We start from the raw sequence: 24300 nt of genomic DNA on the forward strand, positions 1-24300 counted from the left end.
GTGACCATGGTGAACTATCCCCCCCCCCACCCCTCGTCATTCTCAACCTGCTTGCAGTCTTTGACATGGCTGAGCACACCATCCTCCTCCAACGCCTCTTCTCCGTCATCCAGCTGGGTAGGACTGCACTCACCTAGTTCTATTCTTATCTATCCAGTCATAGCCAGGGAAATCGCCTGCAATGGCTTCTCTTCCCACTCCCGCACTGTTACCTCTGGAGCCCCCCAAATGATCAATCCTTGGCCCCCTCCTATTTCTCATCTACCTGCTGCCCCTCGGCGACATCATCCAAAAACAGTTAGGTTCTACATGTACGCTGACGACCCCCAGTTTTACCTCACCACCACTCTCTCGATGTCTCTGCTATCCTAATTTCTCACACTGCTTGTCCGACATCCAGTACTGAATGAGCAGAAATTTCCTCCAACTAAATATTGGGAAGACAGAAACCATTGTCTTCGGTCTCCACCACAAACTCTGTTCCCTAACCACCGACTGCATTCCTCTCCCTGACAACTGTCCGAGGCTGAACCAGACCGTTCACAATCTTGGCGTCATATTTGACCCCAAGATGAGCGTCCGACCACATATCTGCTCCATCACCAAGACCACCTACTTCCACCTCCGTAAGATCGTCCGACTTTGTCCCTGCCTCACCTCATCTGCTGCTGAAACCCTCAATACCTTGGTTACCTCTAGACTTGATTATTCTGATGCTCTTCTGGCCAAGCTCCCATCTTCCACCCTACATAAACTTGAGCTCATCCAAAACTCTCTGCGCACCTCCAATTCTGGCCTCTTGCGTATCCCCGATTTTAATCGCTCCACCATTGGTGGTGATGCCTTCCGCTGCCTAGGCCCCAAGCTCAGGACTTCCCAGCCTAAAACTCTCTGCCTCTCTCTTCTGTCTCCTCCTTTAAGACACTCCTTACAACCTTTGATCTGTCCCAATATCTCGAGACTTGGTGTCAAATTTTGTTTTATAACGATCCTGTGAAGCACCTTAGGACATTTTACTATGTTAAAGGCGCTATATAAATGCAAATGGCTGCTGTTATCCAAGAAGCTAAAATCTATCTGGCTAATTGGGTCTTTTAAGACCAAACTACAGGTTTCCTTCTGGCAGTTTAATCTACTGCAAAAACCCAAATCAGGTTACGTCTATCCCAAGACACTAGCCCAACTGTGATAAAAATTTCAATTCAAATTTTTATTATTGCCAATCGACTCGCGGACAGACTTAACAGTAGAGGGAGAAAAGGACTCAGAATAAACTGACATAGAAATAGTCTCACTACCAATGTCCCAACACAGCTGGTTCATATTGACTGTAAACAAATCAATCTGGTGATGACTTTTCTAACATTCTAGTCAGCAGGAAAACAAGCATCTAATGTAAAACTAATACAATATTTTCTCTTACCTTGTGGATCCCATGCTAAATTATGTGCTACTGACTCCAGTACAAACTGCCCACTCTTCTGCCATTGATAATTTAGCTGTTGTGAACAAATATAACAAGATATAAAAGCTGCTATAACTCAAACTAGTTTAAGACCTCATTGTTAAAGGTACATCAACATAAGTAATCAATTTGTTAAATAATGCAAATAATTAAAAGGCTGAAATATTGAAAAACCCTAAAAGATCTTAAATGTTACAGCCAGAGCTCTATCACCTTTAATGGACTCCTCCAATTGTGTCACAGGTTAAATCTTAGCCATACTTTGCAATGTTCAACCTATGGCAACATCCAAACTTAAATTTGGCAATAAAATTCTGAACCTTGCAACAAAAAAGGAACACTAACAGTATTTTAACTGATTGTGATAATTCATAAAGTATTTTTGCATTGAGTGATTCTCTTATTTTTTAAAAACAGGTTCTAAGGGCATGTTGCCTTCAGTTAGTTTATTTTACTTTATCCCATGCTAAAATAATACTGCAAAAAGTTCTAAAAATTGATTTGCGTACATAAGTATTATTAAGGACATGGATAATTTGCTCTAACATCCAAAACGTAATAAAAGTGCATAATCGCAAATTGTTATACATTTTCTGTTCATACACAATTGGCGGATTTTCACTTAATTACATGTACTGTAATAACCACAAATATCCATACTAGACAATTGACTGCATTCTTCAATGAAAAGCAGTATAGATACCCAAAGAAACTCTAATCCTTCATTACAAATCAAGTGCAATATCTTCCACAGTTCTATTCAACAACAATATCGAAACTGTGACACGCGAGGGTAAATTCACCAACACTGAGCCATGCTCGCAGTTGGTTGGAGAATCAGGGCCACAATGCTGTAATCCCATCTCCAAACTATGTCCCCTTCCAAGCACAGCTCCCTGTTGGGAGTGCAGGATTAATTCATTTACTCTTGCATGTACAAGAAATATAGCAGACAATCTCAAAAGGCAATCAACATTTTCCAAATATCCAGTTTAATATCTTTCTCCTCAAATTTTCTGAGGGATGAGTCGGTTCAAGACATCAGATCATAAAATATTAACTGGAAAACATTCAATATAATTTCTGTCAACGATCCTATTTGATGTTGTCTTTAATAATTTGTTAGATGGCATCATAAGGGTTGGAATTGGGGTGGCTGTCTGAAGATATCACTGTGCTCCTTTCTGCAGATAATAGTGCTGCTGGCAGACTCACTTGCAAATCTAGTGTGCTCTACTCATTTTCAACCACGGACTATCGAGACATGGTGGTAGGTGCCCCTAAGTGCAGTATTATAGCTTTGAACAGCTTAAGAGAAGATCCCAAAAGATACTGACTGGAAGTGTTAACTGTCCTAACTGTTACTTTATCTCAGTACCCGAGGATGCTAGTGAATGCAAACTTCATCTTGGAGAAGATCCTCTTGAGCTGCACGGAGAAGGGATGATGGGCACTTTGGTTTTTCTTCAAGGACAGCCAAGTCCCAATGCAGGTTAAGCTTTGAGTGTACTAGACAAGTACCCAAACAGTTCTTTTTCATGGTTTAGAACTCATAACATGAAATGGAGGGACTTCCTCCAGGCTAGATGCTATGATCAAGCTGGGAGATGGAGTTGTGGCAAAAGAGAGTAACGGTTGCAGGGAGGAAGTACACTGGAAGGGGTAGCAACCGCTTGGTGCACACACTACTTTGTCAAAGCCCCTCACAAAGAAACCTAGATTAAGCAGTTGGTGATGAGTGAGCCTGGTATGCAGCATTGGGCATCGATATCCACAACTCAAAGGTGACTCAAGCTTCCCTATGTTGGTCATTGCATCACAGAAGGTAGATTTTCAGTATATAGTTGATGAGGAAATTTTGACACTTGAACAATAGTTGGGTTATTTGTAGGCCAAATATGGAAGTATTCACTTGTATAACATTTGGATTACTTGAAGCAAGTAGTTCATGGAACTATCATTCAATGAGGTATTGTATATGCACCCAGGAAGGTGGCAATGTGCTCTGACATTTTATGGCAAGTTGTACTGCTCATGATGCTACTGAAGAGCTGCTTTCACATGACTTCCATGAGGACCAAACCTCACTCATCAGTTGTTTAATAGTCAAGTTGGGATTATCTAGTTGGGAGTCATGATGGCTCCAAGATAACACACCTTGCAATAGAAGAATGGAACCAATACATTAGAGAGGCATATCCGCAGTACTTCAGGGCACTGATGATTGACCGGCCAGCTTAACACATTAATGGAAACTGGAGGGGTAGACCAGTAACTGAGGGCTAGAATTCTTCCACATTGTTCCAGATAACCCTGAAGACCAAAGCCCTAATGACATGTCCCTAGCTGGACAAGCAACAGGAAGTTTACGAGAACTCTTTGCTGGAGGCAGTACAGTTCTGGAAACTCCTGCAGTACTCCTGCGCACACTTAGGGGACCCTAATCTCTGGTTCTCCCAACTTGCATCAAAGCTCTCTGGAATTAAGAACATAACATAAGAAATAGGAGCAGGAGTAGGCCATTTGGCCCTTCGAGCCTGCTCCGCCATTCAATAAGATCATGGCTGATCTTGTACCACATCTCCACTTTCCTGCATTATCCCCATATCCCTTATATTCAAAAATCTATCGATCTCTATCTTGAATATACTCAGCCACCTGACTGAGCTGCCACAGCCCTCTGGGGTAGAGAATTCCAAAGATTCACTACCCTCTGAAGAAATTTCTCCTCCTCTCAGTCCTAAATGACCGACCCCTTATTCTGAGACGGTTAAGTAATTGGGATATGCCCTACAAGGAAAGTGCGCATTTCATACTGGGCAATCAGAAACCCTACCAGAGAATATAAATTTCTCAATAATTTGGAGAATCAAACATGGGTCTCCACAAATGCAGAACACTTGCTGACCAAAAAGGTCAAAAAAAACCTACCAAACAGATACCAGTAACAATGCTGAGGTAAATACCCATCAAAATTCAAGAGCACAATATACTCAATGGGTTAATAATAAATCACAAACTGTATGCACTTACTGTAGAATGCTTAGTTTTCTGATTTAATAGGGGGATGGGCTCAAAAATGCAAACCAAATTTCCATATGATGCTGCAATCTGTGGAGGAAACACATTTAAGTAACAGGAATGAATTAGTAATTCCTACAATTACACGTTCGCTATTGATGCTAGGAAAAACAAAATCAGATCACCGAGCAAAGGGCAGATACTTGATTCCAGTTTTTTTTGGATTAATTCATGGGATAGGGGCGTCACTGGCAAGGCAAGCATTTACTGCCCATCCCTAATTGCCCTTGGTGGTGGTGAGCTGCCTTCCTGAACTGCTGCAGTTCATGAGATAAAAAGGTACTCCCATAGTGCTGTTAGGGAGAAAGTTCCAGGATTTTGACCTAGCGAAGAATGAACAGCAATATATTTCCAAGTCAGGATGGTGTCTGACTTGCAGGGGGACGTGCTCCCATGTGCCTGCTGCCATTACCCTTCTAGGTGATAGAGGTCGCAGGTTTGGAAGTTGCTATTGAAGCCTTGGCAAGCTGCTGCAGTGCATCTTGTAGATGGTACAAACTGCAGACATGGTGCGCAGGTGGTGGAGGGAGTGAATGTTTAAGGTGGTGGATGGGGTGCCAATCAAGCAGGGTACTTTGGCCTGGATGGTGTTGAGCTTCGAGTGTTGTTGGAGCTGTACTCATCCAGGCAAGTGAAGAGTATTCCATCACACTCCTGACTTGTGCCTTGTAGAGGGTGGAAAGGCTTTGGGGTGGGGAGTCAGGAGGTGAGTCACTCGCCACAGAATACACAGCCTCGGACTTGCTCTTGTAGCCACAGTACTTATGTGGCTGGTCCAGTTAAGTTTCTGATCAATGGTGACCCCCCAGGATCTTGATGGCGGTAGATTCGGCGATGGTAATCCCGTTAATGTCAAGGGGAGGTAGCTAGACTTTCTCTTGTTGGAGATTGTCATTCCTGGCACTTGTGTGGCGCAAATGTTACTTGCCACTTATCAGCCCAAACCTGAATGTTGTTGAGGTCTTGCTGCATGCGGGCACGGACTGCTTCTTTATCTGAGGAGTTGCTAATGGAACTGAACACAGCGAACATCCCTATTTCTAACCTTATGATGGAGGGAAGGTCATTGATGAAGCTGGTTGGTCTTGGGCACTGCCCTGAGGAACTCCTGCAACAATGTCCTGGGGCGGAGATGATTCGCCTCCAACAACCACAACCAACTTCCTTTGTGCTAGGTATGACTCCAGCCAGCGGATAGTTTCCGATCAACTTCAATTTTACTAGGGCTCATTGATGCCACACTCAAATGCTGCCTTGATGTCAAGGGCAGTCACTCTCGCCTCACCTCTAGAATTCAGCTCTTTTATTCATGTTTGGATCAAGGTTGTAACAAGGTCTGAAGCAGTGGGGTCCTGGCGGAACCCAAACTAAGCATTGGTGAGCAGGTTATTGGCAAGTGCTGCTTGATAGCACTGTCGACGACACCTTCCATCACTTTGCTGATGATCGAGAGTAAACTGATGGGGCGGTAATTGGTCGGATTGGATTTGTCCTGCTTTGTGTGGACAGGACATATCTGGGGTATTTTCCACTTTGTCGAGTAGATGTCAGTGTTGTAGCTGTACTGGAACAGCTTGGCTAGGGGTGTGGCTAGTTCTGGAGCAGAAGTCTTTGGCACTACAGCTGGGATGTTGTCAGGGCCTATAACCTTTGCTGTATCCAGTGCGCTCAGCCATTTCTCAATATCATGTGGTGTGAATTGAATTGGCTGAAGACTGACTTCTGTGGTGGTGGTGAAGGAGGCTGAAGATGATTGCAAACGCTTCAGCCTGGCCTTTTGCACTCACGTGCTGGGCTCCGCCATCATTAAGGATGGGGATGGGGAACCTTCTCGTTAGTTGTTTAATTGTCAACCACCATTCACGACTAGATGTGGCAGGACTGCAGAGCTTTGATCTGAACTGTTGGCTGTGGAATCACTTAGCTCTGTCTAGGTTGTGGGATCACTTAGCTCTGTCTATAGCATGCTGCTCCTATTGTTTAGCATGCATGCAGTCCTTTCTTCTGGCTTCACCAAGTGGGCACCTCATTTTTAGGTACTCTGCTCTGCTACACTCCTCATTGAATCAGGATTGGTCCCCTTAATGGCAATGGTAGAGCGAGGGATATGCTGGGCCATGAGATTACAGATTGTGGTGGTATATAATTCTGCTGTTGCTGATGGCCCAGAGCACCTCATGGATGTCCTGTTTTGAGCTGCTGGATCTGTTCTGAATCTATCCCATTTAGCATGCAGTGGTAGTGCCACACAACATGATGGAAGGTGCCCTCAGTGTGGAGACAGGAATTTGTCTCCACAAGGCGTGGTGGTCACCCCTAATAATGCGGTCATGGACAGATGCATCTACGACAAGTAGATTGGTTAGGACGAGATCAAGTAGGTTTTCAGCTCATGTTGGTTCTCTCACCATCTGCTGCAGGTCCAGTTTGGCAGCTTCAGGACTTGGCCAGCTCGGTCAGTAGTGGTGCTACCAAGCCACTCTTGGTGATGGACATTGAAGTCCCCCATCCAGAGTAGATTCTGTGCCCTTGCTATCCTCAATGCTTCTTCCAAGTGGTGTTCAACATGGAGGAATACTGGTTCATCAATTGAGGGAGGGCTGTAGGTGGTAATCAGCAGGTTTCCTTGCCCACATTTGACTTGATGCCATGAATCTTCATGGGGTCTGGCGTCAATGTTGAGGACTCCCAGGGCCACTCCATCCCGACTGTATACCACTGTGCCCCCACGTCTGGTGAGTCTGTCCTGCTGGTGGGACAGGACATACCCAGGGATAGTGATGGAGGAGTTTCGGATGTTGGCTAAAAGTACGATTCTGCAAGTATGACTATGTCAGGCTGTTACCTGATGAGTCTCTGGGACAGCTCTCCGAATTTTGGCACAAGTCCCCAGATGTTAGAAAGGAGAACTTTGCAGGGTTGACTGGGCTGGGTGTGCCTTTGCTGTTTCCAAATACTAGCAGTTTGATACAACCGAGTGGCTTGCTCGGCCATTTCAGAGGGTAGATAGGAGTCAACCACATTGCTGTGGTTCTGGAGTTACATATAGACAAAACCAGGTAAGAGCAGCAGATTTCCTTCCCTAAAAGGACATTAGTGAACCAGATGGGTTTTTACAACAATCCGGTAGTTTCATGCTCACCATTACTGATACTAGCTTTTTATTCCAGATTTATTTAATGAACGGAATTTAAATTCCACAGCTGCCGTGGTGGGATTTGAACTCATGTCTCTGGATCTTTAGTCCAGGCCTCTAGTTATTAGTCCAGTAATATAACCACTATGTTACCGCTTCCTCATTGATCAATGTAGATCACACAAGTATAATTTTTTTTCCATTCAATAATTTTGCCATTTTTACATTGCAAATTTCTAATGCCCATATCCTATACTGAACTCCAGATAATGCAATTGCTTAATGGATGCACGTTTATTCTGGAATAAACGATTCTAAGCATTAGTTATACAGATAGCCACCATCATTGCAAACAGAAAACGATCTCCAGAACTGCAGAAATGAGAAAATTGCTGCAACTTGCATTCGAGTACAAAAAAGGCAGGTACATTTTATAGATTGCTTTTCTTTAAAGAGTAGAAAAGCTGAATTCAATGTCCTTTTTTCCAATGAAGTAGGGCAAGCATTTTCAGACAAGTGTGAATAGCACTGTGGAATAACTGTCTCTGCAGTTCATTAACAGTGCTTTTATTGCCTTATGCCTCAAAGTGCTTCACATACAATGAATTTCTTCAGAGCGTCAGTGACATGTGTAGGCAAATGCCATTTTGTAAACGGCAGGAACCCCAAATATTTGTATAAGAATTTGTCATCCCACCCTGTAATTTGCTGTCAGCAGCGAAGCAAAAGCGCTCACCCTGAAGAAAGCTGTCCACAGAGATCTTAGTGGCGAGAAGTTTGCCTTTTTCGACATGTGCTGTGCTGTGAATAGGGGATTCCCAGCGAAGAGTTGCAGTGACGTCAACAAGCTGTCTAAATAGCTAATAACATTGAAGAATTCTCAGACAGCAAACCAGGAAGTGAAAAGCTGCTTTTATCTGGACTTTTTATAAATGTTAGAGAGTGAAATAAAGATTGGGGCTTTCACATAGGGATATGGTAGAAGTCAAAACATTTTTTTTTTTTTTTTTTTTAAATTGTAATTTTTATGATAATGGAGAAATTATACACTCCACAAATATAAAAATTAGTTTTTCAGAGCTAGAACATTTGTTTAGCAGTCAATACGCTGTTAAAATCCCAGTTACACCTATTCTAACAAGGCTTAACATTTAATGGGGTATTTAACAACGATATTGGCGCAGACAAGCCCAAGTTTTCATCCATTTTACTGATTGCCGGCTATGGGGGGGGGGCAGAGGGCAGGGGGGGGGAGGAGGAGGTCCACAGCGCAGCCCATGTTGAAGCAGTGAATGACTGACCACAACTTCAGGATTTCCACGATTAGATGCGCATGCACTAAATCCTGAAGTTGCGGTCAGTTTCAGAGAGGTAATAACAGCGATGGGGTGGTAGTTTGCAAGGACAAAGGAGTCAAGGGTTGGTTTTTTGAGGAGCGGGGTGATGGCAGATTTGAGGGACGGGGGACAGTACCCGAGAAGAACCATTAATGTCAGCTAACATAGGAAACAGAAAAAGGAATTTAGGTGTCAGCAGTTTGGTGGGAATAGGGTCGAGGGAGCAAGAAGTGGGTCTCAGACAAGATGAACGCAGAGAGGTCATGAGGGGAGATCAGAGAGAAACTGGAGAAAGATGAGAGTTCAGGGCTAGGGCAGGGGGGGAACCTTAGAGGCCGTTTGGCCTGGTGGGCTGGGGGAAGGAAGGAAAGTGGCAGAGGCAGATGGTCGCAATCTTAGAGACAAAGAAGTCCACAAGCTCCTCACACTTGTCGGTTAGGGTGGAGGAAACAGGGGAGGGGGCTTAAGACAACAGCTAGCAGTAGAGAATAGAAGCCGGGGTTTATCTTTGCATTCCAGAATAATTAACGTTGCAATCTTGCTCCAGTTACAAATATACTTCACATTTTTCTGTATTAAATTTCATTTTCTATTGTCTTGCCTATCTATATATTTTACCCAACTCATTCTGTAGTTTTTGTGCTGCCTCCTTAGGTATTAATGCCCCATCTAATTTGGTTTCTCAGTCTAACTCATTGATGCAAATTATAAACACAAGTGGCCCCACAGTACCAATCCTTGAGCACTGCATTCAGTACCCCCACCCCGTAACCCTGACAGTGCTCCTCTAAACAGTACTCGTTATTTTCTACTGTTCTGCCAATTTTATAAATAATTGCCTTTGTATTGAACTTTGTCAAATGCCTACTGAAGTCTAGGCACAACACATTGTAGGGCTTGGGAAGTCAAAAAGGTTGGTCAGGAAGATCTTTCCCATCTGAATCCATGTTGACTTCTGTTCACTAAATTATTATTGTATAGCTAATTTTCAAGTTTACACCCAATAATCTATTCCATTATTTGACATGGGACTGAATTAAGACTTGTGGGGCTCTGGTTGCCTTGTTTGATTTGTCACCCTTTTTGAATATGGGCAGCCTATTAGCCGTGTTCTGATTTACAAGTACCTGCCTTGTGTCCAGTAACTCCTTCAATCATTGTCAATGCCTCACGGATTACCTTCCTCGTCTCCTGAGCCCATTTGGCTTGTCTAGGACTTCCATCACATTTTTAATCGGTTACTATTTTTGGCTAGGGAGAGCATATTGTTCATGGCTTCCCTTGTGAATAATTGGTGAAAGGTCATTCAGAATGTTTACCATCTTATATTCATCCTTTAGTCTTTCAAGCCCGTTAGCATCTTTTATGATTCACACCTTTCTGACTGCCCTTTTCTGTTGAAATACTGAAAGAACTTGTTATATTTTGAGTCTGCAGATTATGCTTTATTCTAGGTCTCTTTACCTCATCTGATCACCTTTTTAAACTCATGTAAACCATACATCCATCTAGTGATGCAATACTGTAGCCTTGTATGGCAGGATGAATACAAAACACCTCTCTTACTCCTAGACTTTTGCGTATTAAAGCCATGCAGACCAGATGTGAGGAGGATGGCGTACTCTATATCCGAATCCACCCTCTAACATTCAGAGAAGCTGGCAATTTTGTATTCTCACATTACCTGGCTCCTGTGAATAAAACATGGAAATAAATGCTTGTTTTTTAAAAAAATTTGTTCATGGGATGTGGGCAATGCTACATATTCCTAGTTGCCAAGATGCTGGTTGTGGGTCTTCTTTTTGAACCACTGCAGTCTTTGTACTAATGGTGCTCTCAATAGTGCTAGGGAGGCATTTTAGGCTTTTGACCCAATGCCAATGAAGGAATAGCAATATATGTCTGAGTTAGGATGATTCACAAATTGTAGGAAGCTTGGAGCAAATGTTGTTCCCATGATATAGCTGTTCTTGTCCTTGTTGGTAGTAGGGGTCAGAGTCGAGAAGCGTTGCTGAAGTACGCTGCTGCAGTACACCTTATAGAAAGAAAGACTTGCATTTATATAGCGCCTTTCATGGCCTCAGGACATCCCAAAGCACTTTACAGCCAATGAAGTACTTTTTGAAGTGTAGACACTGTTGCAATGTAGGAAATGTGGCTTTCAATTTGTGCAAGCAAGCTCCCACAAACAGCAATGTGATAATGACCAGATAATCTCTTTTGTGGTGATGTTGACTGAGGGATAAATATTGTCCAGAACACTAGGGATAACGCCCCTGCTCTTCTTCAAAATAGTGCCACGGGATCGTTTACATCCACGAGAGAGCAGACGGGGCCTCGGTTCTCATCTCATCAGTGCAGCACTCTCTCAGTACTATAACAGTACATATTGCCGCCACAGTGGTAGAAGCACCAATCAAGTGACTGCTTTGTCCTGGTTGGTGTTGAGCTTCTGAGTGTTCTGTGACCACCCAGGCGAGTGGTGGGTATTTCTGTATAATCCTGACTTGAGCCTTGTAGATGGTGGAGAAGCTTTGAGGAATCATGGCATAAGATACTCGTACAGAGTACACAGCTTCTGCTCTGCCCTTGTAGCCACAGCATTCATATGACTGGCCCAGTTAAGCTTTGGGCAATGATGACCCATAAGATGTTAAACGTGGAAGACTACAAATAAAATCAGCGTTGACATTCGCCTACAAAGTCGGAAAGGATTATTTTCAACTTCAAGCCTTGAAAGAAATCAATCATGAAGGAAATGCCCTGCTACAAGTGACTGTTAGGAAAAATGGTAGTGCATGAAATTGGAGACAATCTTTTGACATGGGTTGGGAAATGGTTAGCAGGTAAGAGAGTAGGGATAATGGGTTTGTTTGCTGATTGGCAGGATGTGACTAGTGGTGTCCCCCAAGGATCTGTATTGGGGCCTCAGCAGTTGCAAAGAGACATTGATAGATTAAGTGAGTGGGCAAAACTGTGGCAGATGGAGTTCAATGTGGTAAAGTGTGAGATCATCCACTTTGGGCCCAAGAAAGATAGATCAGAGTATGTTCTAAATGGTGAGAAGCTAGGAACTATGGATGAGCAGAAAGATTTAGGGGTCTAAGTACAGAAGTCACTAAAAATTGGTGGGCAGGTACAAAAATAAATTAAAAGGCTAATGGAATGTTGGCCTTTATCACAAGGGGGCTGGAAGTTATATAACAGCTGTACAGAGCCATAGTTAGACCCCATCTGGAGTACTGCAATCAGTTCTGGGCACCGCACCGCAGGAAGGATAGATTGGCCTTGGAGGGGGTGCCACGCAGATTCACCAGAATGATACCAGGCTAAAAATCGCTAAAATCTGGAAACCCCCCCCCCACCCCGCCCCAAAAGCTGTTGAGGCTAGGTCAATTAATTTCAGAACTGATAAGATTAGGCAAGGGTATTAAGGGATTATGGAATCAAAGCATGAATGGCAAACAGGCTCGAGGGGTTGAATAGCCTCTTCCTGCTCTTATGTACAGCATGTTGCAAGCCATGCTGCAGCTGCAGTACACGAACAGTTAATAAAAGAGCAACTATGGATAGCCCAAAACAGAAAGCCAGAATTCAGTGTGAAGGACAGTCACAGGAACTCAGATAGTACTCGACCGATGGTGAGGATAATGACAATACGTGTTGCAAAGCACCATGTGGAGTTTCTGAACTACTTAGAAGCAATTTGACATACCTTTCCCTGCTGCATGGAGCAATCAACACATCCAACTTGGACATTTCCATGTGTGGCCCCAGAAATAATTTGAAGTCTTTCAAAATCGCTGGCTAAAATCACAATGTCACACCCTGAAGCATAGGCCTGGTAAAACATTAAAATAAATGATTAGTAAATATCAGCAAAGTTAATTGAACAAGTTTAAAATATTGTTAACATGGGTTATTTTTGCAAATATGAATTCAAATTCTGACATCTGCATTGCTTCAAGTACTATCATTTGATTAATCTTAACTTTTAAAGAATTGCTTATCTGGCACCACCACAACAACTTCTTGCATTTATATAGCACCTTTAATGTAGTAAAACATCCCAAGGCGCTTCACAGAAGTATTATCAAACAAAATGTGACACCGAGCCTCATAAGGAGAAATTAGGGCAGGTGACCAAAAGCTTGGTCAAAGAGGTAGGTTTTTAAAGAGCATCTTAAATGAGGAAAGAGAGGTAGGCAGGAAATCCCAGAGCTTAGGGCCGAGGCAACAGAAGGCACGGCCACCAGTGGTTGAGCGATTATAATCAGGGATGCTCAAAAGGGCAGAATTAGAGGAGTGCAGATATCTCGGGGGGTTGTGGGGCTAGTGGAGATTACAGAGATAGGAAGGGGCGAGGCCACGTGGGATTTGAAAACAAGGATGAGAATTTTGAAATCGAGGCGCTGCTTAACCAGGAGCCAATGTAGGTCAGCAAGCACAGGGGAGATGGGTGTATGGGACTTGGTGCGAGTTAGGACACGGGCAGCCGAGTTTTGGATCACCTCAAGTTTATGTAGGGTAGAATTTGGGAGGCCAGCCAGGAGTGCGTTGGAATAGTCAAGTCTAGAGGTAACAAAGGCATGGATGAGCGGAGACAAGGGCGGAGACCATGTCTCAAAGTGGGTTAAACAAATAAATTACTTTGATGTTCACCGTTATGCTGCTGTGACATTCCAGCGTGATATGTGCCAGCACTTAGTACCACAACCACGTAACCAGCAGGTTGACCTCCTCTCTCTACTTAATATGCTGCTGTCAGAGGAATCAAGCCCAAAGAACAGTTCCAATACAAGTTTTGCTTTGAAACAGGCTGTACAGATTTTATTGATGATAGTGAGAAGAGGAATTCCTTATTAAACCTCTTACAAATCAATCACAAAGGAACAGAAAAATGAACATTTTAGTAGTAAGAATACAGAACAGATCCTATTCTTCACTACTAGGAAGTAGCCATTTACTCTGCAATTACCAAGTGAACTTTAAATTGAATTGTGTTTTAACTGTTTAAAAGGTTTACAAAAACAGCTAAAACACAAACCGCATTTGATCAGATTTCAACATTTTGAATCAGGCAACTCTGGAAATTCTATCCCAGAATACATCCCTACAAATGGCTACTGAAGCCAGATCAACACTGGCCTAGAAATTCGGGTCGGGGGCTTCCCGCGGGTGCAAGCCCCCGACCTGCACTTAACTAGCGCACCGGCCGTTGAGCTGTGGGCCCACATGGGATTCCGATCCTGGGCCTCCTCCAACTGCCGGCGTGCAGTGCTTGCGTATCCCAGGGGCGCAGTTAGTTCGATGCGTCCCCTGGGATCACGTGGGCCATGGAGAGCCAATGGTAGCAGGGAATGCTTCATTCATAAGTTTGACAGGAAGAGCTGTCAAACCTATAAATACTATAAGCCCCAAAACATCACTAAAACTTCAAATAATTTTTTTTTTTTTTTTTTTTTAAATCACATTTTTAAAATAAGTTACATAAAATAACTATTTTAAACAATAATTTAAATTTTTTTTTTTTTTAATTACATTTTCTAACGGGGCTAAAAATAAACTTACCTTTCTTTAAAGTATTTAAAAATAACAAACCTGTGGAAAAAATGTTTTAATTTTAATTAATTCACCACTTACCTTGTTAAAAGCAGACCTTGCGCCTGCTTTTTACATGTGTAACTCCTGGAGACTTACCCTCCCGGAGAAACCTGCAAAAAAAACTTAAGTTCGATGCGCACGCGCTGCCTCTCCGGCGCACGCATTCCACCTCTGAACCCCTTCTTTCAGGAGAACGGAAGTGCCGGTTTCCCGCGCATGCACAAAACCGGCACTTTCATTGGGCCTACGTGCGAGTACCCCGTGCATACTCACGCGTTGGGACCCAAATTTCTGGGCCACTATTTCAGAGAATTAGATAAACACTTGACTAAAAATACTGAAGGGTACAGCAGAAGAAATAGGAAATGGGATTAGGATAAGAAGCTCAGATATGGCTTTGGCACAAGCAAGGTGAGTCAAATGGCATCTTTCTATGCTGAAATTTCTAGATTTCCTTTCCCCATCTCCCAGTCAAATAGCTGTCTGACATTTGTCATCTTGGCTAACAGATGAAGAATGGTCACTTGGGTAATATATTAGAGTTCCACTCACACCATGCAACTTCCCCAGAATGTGACACTACCTTCAGGAAAAAAGAGAGGTGCAGGAGGCATTGGGATCGCTTGAATAATTTACCGTGTTGCTGTCCTACTCAACAACTAAACACCTTAGAGGATCGCATAACCTTTATCAGAAAATCAAAAAGAGCGCAACTACACCTGATGGAGGTGTCCCAATCTCCAAAAATGGAATCGTCATGGTAAACGAATTGTTTATTTAAGGGTAGAGTACGAGATCACCCCTGACTTTTCGGACACTAAAATTTGGTGCAAATAGCATTAACACCAAGGTTTTCCTCCCTCCAGTGATAAAGTCTGAAATCTCAAAACGTGACAGTTCAGAAGGCAAAACCATTTGCTGGAAGACTCCCATAACATTGCTTGGAGTGGTCCATCACCTTCTAGTTGTACAGACATTGGCTGATAACTGGAATATGGAGGTGCTTCAATCACTAACAGACATTTGGTCAAAAGAGGGCCGGAATCCAAAATAGGCTGAAGAGGGCCCCACACAAACCCTCCCCCCCAAGTATTTTCCTGGCCAATCTCAGGTCACTGGAAAATAAAATGGACGAGATCAAACTTGACCTCTCCTCACAGAAAAGGACAAAGGAATGCTGTGCCATGATCTTCAGAGACCTGGTTGAACAACTGCATCCCTGACACCACCATCCAGCTAGAAGGACGCACGGTCTTCCGCGCCGACAGAACTGCAGACTCCAGTAAGAGCAAGGGAGGCGGTTTGTGCATTTACACTAACAATGCCTGGTGCACTAACACGGACATAATCGACAGATCCTGTTCGACTGATTTTGAATTCCTCATGGTAAGGTGCAGACCCTTCTACCTGCCTCGGGAATTCACGGCTGTTGTTATCACTGCGGTCCACATCCCACCACACGCTAATGCCAAACTAGCACTGAAGGACCTCTACAGGGCCATCAGCAAACAAACTGCGCACCCAGACGGAGCTTTTATCGTCGCGGGGGGCTTCAAATCACATAAACCTAAAAACTGTACTACCGAAATTCCACCAGAATGTTTCCTGCCCCACAAGAGGGGAGAACACACTGGATCAAGTCTACACGAGCATTGTAGACGCTTATAAGGCCATTCCCTGCCCCCACCTTGGGAAGTCTGACCACCTCTCCCTGTTTCTAGCCCCGGCATACAAACCGCTCATCAAAAGAGTGAGGAGATCAGTGAAAGTATGGCCAGAGGGGGCAGTCTCGGAGCTTCAGGATTGCTTCGAACGCACTGATTGGAGCATGTTTGCCCATAATGACATCGAGGAATACGCATCCACAGTGCTATTCTACATCAACAGTTGCGTCGAGGTCGTCACGACCCATAAAAATATCAGGACATACCCCAACCAGAAACCCTGGATGAACAGGGAGGTCCGCTCGCTGTTGAAAGCACGCGACGTAGCATTTAAATCTGGCGACACGGCGGCTTACAGTGCAGCTAGGACCAACCTAAAAAAGGGTATCAGGACTGCCAAAAAGGAAACAGACACTGCGGATTGAGGATCATTTCCACAACAACTCGGACCCCCGGCGCATGTGGCAAGGCATCCAGTCCATCACTGACTACAAGAGTAAAAACACCAGCCCCCCAGTTAGCGATGCCTCCCTTCCGGAGGAGCTTAACAACTTCTACGCTCGCTTCGACAGGAACAACAGGGAGCCGGCTACCAAAGCCTTGCCACCCCCAGAAGACCAGGTGCTCACTCTGTCAACCTCCGACGTAAGGGGTGTTCTACGCGGAGTGAACACACGAAAGGCTGCTGGACCTGATAGCATCCCTGGACGGGTACTCAAGGAACGTGATCAGCTGGCTGATGTCTTCACCGCCATCTTCAATCTGTCATTGGCCCAGGCAGTAGTCCCTATATGCTTCAAGACCGCTACCATTATTCCTGTGCCAAAGCAAACGGCTGTGACGTGTCTGAACGACTATCGACCTGTCGCACTCACACCCATCATAATGAAGTGTTGCGAGAGACTGGTCCTGGCTCACATCAAAGCCAGTGTTCCCGCCTCTCTTGACCAACACCAGTTTGCCTATCGTGCAAACAGATCAATGGAGGATGCATTCACAACTGCTCTACACTCTGCACTGAATCACTTAGATGGTAAAGAGACCTACATCAGAATGCTGTTCATAGACTACAGCTCAGCATTCAACACTATCATCCCCAACAAGCTGGCCACCAAACTCCACACTCTTGGCCTGAACACTTCCCTCTGCAACTGGACCCTGGACTTCCTAACAAACAGACCCCAGTCTGTCAAATTAGGTAACCCCCCCCCGATATTGAACACGGGGGCCCCACAAGGATGTGTGCTGAGCCCCCTCCTCTACTCCCTCTTCACCCACGACTGTGTGGCTGTTCATGGTTCCAACACCATCAAGTTTGCGGATGATACCACGGTAGTAGGCCAGATCACCAACAACGATGAGTCAGCCTACAGAGAGGAGGTCCAGCATCTCGTGCTAGTAAGAGTACAGAGAACAGGATAGTTAGGCTAAATACGTGGCTTGAGCAGTGGTGTAAGAGGGAGGGTTTTAAATTTTTGAGGCATTGGAACCAGTTTTGTGGTAGGTGTGACCTATACAAAAGGGACGGTCTACACCTGTGCAGAGATGGAACTGATGTTCTCGGGGTAATTTTTGATAAAGCAGTTCGGGAGCATTTAAACTAGTATGGCAGGGGGCTAGAAACCTATGTAGTGAAATAGAGGAAAGTGAAAGGCAGACAGAAATAAATGATAAAAGGGTGAGGAACAAAAAACAAAGGGCCAAACTAATTCATAAAAAAATGTGAGCATAAAAAAAGCCTGAGGGTTTTATACCTTAATGCGAGAAGCATCAGGAACAAGGTAGATGAATTAGCTGTGGAAATAGAGGTTAATAATTATGACCTAATTGGGATTACGGAAACATGGTTGCAGGGTGAGCAGGGCTGGGAGCTTAACATACAGGGGTATTCAGTATTTAGGAAGGATCGACAAAAAAGAAAGGGAGGAGGGGTAGCATTGCTAGTAAAAGAGGGGATAAATGCAATTGAAAGGAAGGATATTAACTCAGTTAATACAGAATCTATATGGGTGGAGCTAAGAAATAGCGAGGGGCGAAAAACATTAATAGGAGTGGTATATAGGCCTCCAAATAGTAAAATAGAGGTTAGGGAGGGCATCACGAGGGAAATTAGAGAAGCGTGCAATAAGAGCACAGCTGTCATCATAGGTGACTTTAACTTACATATAGATTGGACTAGCCTAATCAGTAAAAATAATGAGGAGGAGGAATTCCTTGAGTGTTTGAGGGATGGTTATCTGGATCAATATGTCGAGGAACCAACTCGGGAACAGGCTATATTGGACTGGGTACTGTGCAATGAGAAGGGACTAATCAGTAATCTTGTTGTACGGGGACCCTTGGGTCAGAGCGATCATAACATGATCGATTTCTCACTCGAAATGGAGAGCGAAGAAATTGACTCAGAGACTAAGGTCCTGAATTTAAACAAGGGGAATTATGATGCCATGAGACGGGAACTGAGTAGGTCTGATTGGACAACGTTCCTGGGAGGACTGGAGGTAGATAAACAATGGCAAACATTTAAAGATAGAATGACAAAATTGCAAAAATTGTTTATACCAATCTGGCATAAAAGGAAATCTAAAAAGGTGACTCAACCGTGGATAACAGGGGAAATTAGAGACAGCATAAAATCCAAAGATAGGGCGTATAAAATAGCCAAAAAAAGCGCCAGAGCGGAAGATTGGGAACAGTTTAAGATAGAGCAAAGGAGGGCAAAGGGCATAATCAAGAGGGGCAAAATAGCTTACGAAAACAAGCTGGCGGAAAATATAAAAACTAACTCCAAAAGCTTTTATAAGTATATCAAAAGGAAAAGACTGGTGAAAACCAAAGTTGGTCCATTGCAGTCAGATACGGGGGAATATATAATGGGAAATAAGGAAATGGCAGATCAACTAAATGCATACTTTGGGTCAGTCTTTACGAAGGAAGACACAAAAAACCTCCCTGGGATATCGGGAAAAATAGGGACATTGGCAAAGGAGGAACTGACGCAAATCAATATCTCTAAGGATATGGTGTTAAGGAAGCTAAAGGGATTGAAGGTGGACAAATCCCCAGGGCCTGATAACATGCATCCTAGGGTACTGAAGGAGGTGGCCCTAGAGATAGCGGATGCACTAAGGATGATTTTTCAGAATTCATTAGACTCGGGAACAGTGCCGATGGATTGGAGGGTAGCTAACGTTACCCCACTATTCAAAAAGGGGGGTAGGGAAAAAGCAGGTAATTACAGACCTGTAAGCCTTACATCAGTTGTGGGCAAAATGCTGGAGTCCATCATTAAGGATGAAATAGCGGAGCACTTAGCAAATGGGGACAGGATAGGACAGAGTCAACATGGATTTACAAAGGGTAAATCGTGCTTGACTAATCTATTGGAATTTTTTGAGGGAGTAACTGGTAGAATAGATGGGGGAGAGCCAGTAGATGTGGTGTACCTGGACTTCCAAAAGGCCTTCGATAAGGTCCCACATAAAAGATTAGCATGGAAAATTGAGGCTCATGGGATAAAGGGGAAAGTTTTGGCGTGGATAGGGAACTGGCTGTCAGATAGAAAACAGAGAGTTGGAATAAACGGCTCATTTTCTGAATGGCAGGCAGTAACAAGTGGGGTACCACAGGGATCTGTCCTGGGCCCCCAGCTGTTCACAATTTACATTAATGACCTGGATCAGGGAGTCGGATGCAGCATTTCCAAATTTGCAGACGACACTAAACTAGGAGGGGGGGTGGGCTCAGAGGAAGAGACCAGGAAGCTCCAGAGCGATTTGGACAGACTGGGCGATTGGGCGGATAAATGGCAGATGCACTATAATGTGGACAAGTGCGAAGTTATCCACCTTGGGTGCAGGAACGGGAGGGCAAATTATTATTTAAATGGCAATAGATTGGGAGAGGGGGAAGTACAGAGAGACCTGGGTGTTCTTGTACACCAGTCACTGAAGGCGAGCATGCAGGTGCAACAGGCGGTCAAGAAGGCAAACGGTATGCTGGCCTTCATAGCAAAAGGGTTAGAATACAGGAACAGGGATACCTTGCTGCAGCTGTACAGGGCACTGGTGAGACCACACCTCGAGTACTGTGTACAGTTTTGGTCGCCTCATCTGAGGAAGGATGTTCTTGCCATGGAGGGGGTGCAGCGGCGATTCACCAGGCTGATACCAGGAATGGCGGGAATGACCTATGAGGAGAGACTATGTAGTTTAGGGATGTACACACTGGAGTTTAGAAGATTGAGAGGGGACCTCATAGAAGTGTATAAAATTCTGACAGGTCTAGACAGACTGGATGCAGAAGGAATGTTTCCCTTGGCGGGTGAGAACAGAACTAGAGGACATAATTTAAGGATAAGGGCTAAACCATTTAGGACAGAGATGAGGGGGAATTTCTTCACTCAGAGAGTGGTGAACCTGTGGAACTCATTGCCACAGAGGGCAGTGTACGCCAGCTCATTAAATATATTTAAGAGGGAATTAGATATATTTCTACGGGCAAAAGGGGTTAAGGGTTACGGAGAGAAGGCGGGGACGGGATACTGAATTAAAGGATCAGCCATGATCTCATCGAATGGCGGAGCAGGCACGAAGGGCCGAATGGCCTACTCCTGCTCCTATCTTCTATGTATCTATGTATCTCGTGAAGTGGTGTGCCGATAACAACCTGGCCCTTAACATCAAGAAAACCAAAGAAATCATTGTGGACTTCAGGAAGTCTAAAGGCGGAAGTCACACCCCCATCCACATCCATGGGGCTGTGGTGGAAAGGGTGGACAGCTTTAAGTTCCTCGGAGTCCACATCACAGAAGACCTCTCCTGGTCCCTCAATACCTCCTCTCTGGTGAAGAAGGCCCAGCAGCGCCTATATTTCCTAAGGAGGCTGAAGGGATGTAACCTGTCACCCCTGATCCTCTCTAACTTTTACCGCTGCACAATAGAGAGCATCCCGACGAACTGTATCACAGTATGGTATGGCAGCTGTAGCTCCTATGACCGGAAAGCCCTGCAGCGGGTAGTCAAAACTGCCCAACGCATTACCGGCACCCGGCTACCGACCACAGAGCACATATACCAGAAACGCTGTTTACAGAGGTCACTGACCATCATCAAAGACCCTGCCCACCCCAGCCATAGTCTGTTCGCCCCCCTGCCATCTGGGAGATGCTACAGATGCATTCGCACCCGAACGACCAGATTTAGGAACAGCTTCTTTCCCAGGGCTGTCATCCTACTGAACTCCACAAATAAACTCTAAAGCCTGCACATCTGCCAATGCACTTTATTATGGTTATGTTTATGTTAATGTATTACAAGCCAAATGTATGTTGAATGTTTAAATGTCTTAATCTAAATGTACACTCTCGGGAGCCGCAAGCCTACATTTCGTTGTGCTGCACTTGTGCACTAACAATGACAATAAAGTTGATTATTATGATGATTATGAAAGGTAGCTAGAGGCAGGGAGCTTTGCTGTAGTTGCTCTTCTTGACTAAATAGATGCCTTCTATCCAGGAAATACAAATCCCCATACTGGCTGAATGAGTGTGGTAAGCATGACTATCTTCAACTTGCTCTAGAGAAAAATTGGAAAGGATGAAATTGGTTTCTTCATCTGGAGTTGCTTAACTCTCATTTACTTGTGCAAATGTGAACATCTATTCACAAGTATAATTGATCAGATATGCTTCTGTAGCACCCACTAATTTTCAGGGAATTGAAGGGAGGAAAAAATGGCATCAGAGTTTGTAGAATAAAAGGCAACAGAGGCTTTACGATTTAACTATTTCAAGTGATTAAGTAGAATAGAGTTAAACTCCTGTAGAAATTCTAACCCCCACAGATGATCAAAGCTAAACATCACAATAAATATCTACACTTTTACCTCTTATTCAAATTTAGTCAGTTTGCATCTTACAATAACATTTTTATGGTCCCAGGAACCACTGTGTTCCACTGGGTATCTTTTATCTATGTCTATATGATCCATACATGCTGCAGCTCCAAGCCAACATGGCAGGTCTAACCCAACTTTTATTAGGGTAATAAACCAGCTTGGCTTTGGTGTCTGAAATAACAACAGAAAATACTGGAAACACTCAGCAGGCCAGGCAGCATCCATAGAGAGAGAAACAGAGTTAACGTTTCAGGTCTGTGACCCTTCGTGGTTTTGGGTGTCTGCCTTTTCTCGGTAGAGAGAAACTGGTGAGTGATAAAATAATATTCCCAATTTGTTTTAGACTGTTCATAGTGAGGCGCTACTGTGGAGCCTGATAAAATGGATACATGAATACAAAATGTTGCAAAATCCCATTAATTTTGAAGTTCCCAATTACAATTTTGCCAATATAAAAACAATTGTCAAAAATAGCATCGTTCCAAACTTCTCTCCACAGCCAAGACTCTCCCTTGAATGCATGTACAGGACCCTGGGAGCATGAAGCCAGGAATTAAGCAAAAATGACAACTCTCATCAAGGGATCAGAAACATAGAAGGTAGGAGCAGGAGTAGGCCATTTGGCCCCTCGAGCCTGCTCCGCCATTCAATGCGATCATGGCTGATCATCCAAATTCAGTGCTTTCTCCCCATATCCCTTGATCCCTTTAGCCTTAAGAAATACATCCAACTCCTTCTGGAATATATTTAATGTATTGGCCTTACTGCCTTCTGTGGTAGTGAATTCCACAGGTTCACCACTCTCTGGGTGAAGAAAGTCCTCCTCTTCTCAGTCCTAAATGGCTTACCCCTTATCTTTAGTCCGTGACCCCTGGTTCTGGACTCTCCCGCCATCGGGAACAGCCTTCCTGCATCGAGTCTGTCCAGTCCTGCCAGAATTTTATAAGTTTCAATGAGATCCCTTCTCATTCTTCTAAACTCCAGCGAGTAAACATAGAAACATAGAGATAGGAACAGGAGTAGGCCATTCGGCCCTTCGAGCCTGCTCCGCCATTCAATGAGATCATGGCTGATCTTCGTCTGAGATCTTAGCTGATCTTACCAGTTCAGTACCCCGTCCCCGCCTTTTCTCCGTAACCCTTAATCCCCTTAGCCTTCAGAAATATATCCAATTCTCTCTTGAAAATATTTATTGAATTAGCCTTCACAGCCCTCTGTGGCAGGGAATTCCACAGGCTCACCACTCTTTGAGTGAAGAAATTCTTCCTCATCTCTGTTTTAAATGATTTGCCCGCTATTTTTAGACTGTGGCCCCTGGTTCTGTGCTCCCCTGCCATTGGAAACATTCTCTCTGAATTCAGCCTGTCCAGGCCTGCCATAATTTTATATGTTTCGATGAAATCCCCTCTCAATCTTCTAAACTCCAGTGAGTACAAGCCCAAACTATTCAATCTCTCCTCATAGGTCATTTCCCGCCATTCCAGGTATCAGCCTGGTGAATCGCCGCTGCACTCTTTCCATGGCAAGAACATCCTTCCGCTGATGGGGCGACCAAAACTGTACACAATACTCCAGATGCGGTCTCACCAGCACCTTGTACAGCTGTAGTAAGGTATCCCTATTCCTATACTCGAACCCCCTTGATATGAAGGCCAACATACCATTTGCCTTCTTAATCGCCTGTTGCACCTGCATGCTCTCCTTCAGTGACTGGTGCACAAGAACACCCAGGTCCCTCTGCACTTCCCCATCTCCCAATCTATTGCCATTTAGATAATAATCTACCCTCCTGTTTTTACCCCCAAAGTGGATAACCTCGCATTTATCCACATTATAGTGCATCTGCCACGTATCCGCCCATTCCCCCAACCTGTCCAAATCGCACTGTAGCCTCCTGACATCCTCATCAGAGCCCACCCCTCCTCCTAGTTTAGTGTCGTCAGCGAATTTGGAAATATTGCATCCAATTCCCTGATCCAGATCATTTATATATATTGTGAACAGCTGGGGTCCCAGGACAGATCCTTGCGGCACCCCGCTGGTCACTGCCTGCCACTCCGAAAACGAGCCGTTTATTCCAACTCTCTGTTTTCTATCCGCCAGCCAGTTCTCTAT

General features: G+C 44.2%; 1 protein-coding gene across 5 annotated transcripts in view; it reads right to left on the bottom strand.

The window, feature by feature from the left end:
* dmxl1 (Dmx like 1) overlaps positions 1-24300 on the bottom strand; it is a 228418-nt gene that overhangs the window by 185989 nt on the left and 18129 nt on the right. For all 5 annotated transcript variants that reach the window (XM_085987007.1, XM_085986999.1, XM_085986990.1 and 2 more), the window contains exons 2-4: positions 12735-12860; positions 4499-4576; positions 1424-1499 (exon numbers count right to left, since the gene is read on the bottom strand). In XM_085987007.1, coding sequence (XP_085843133.1) covers positions 1424-1499; positions 4499-4576; positions 12735-12860 — 280 coding nt within the window. The remainder of the gene's footprint in view (positions 1-1423; positions 1500-4498; positions 4577-12734; positions 12861-24300) is intronic.

This window comes from Somniosus microcephalus, chromosome 1 (assembly GCF_052327205.1).
Source record: "Somniosus microcephalus isolate GS21.2 chromosome 1, FLI_Smic_1.0, whole genome shotgun sequence".
Lineage (NCBI taxonomy): Eukaryota > Metazoa > Chordata > Chondrichthyes > Squaliformes > Somniosidae > Somniosus > Somniosus microcephalus.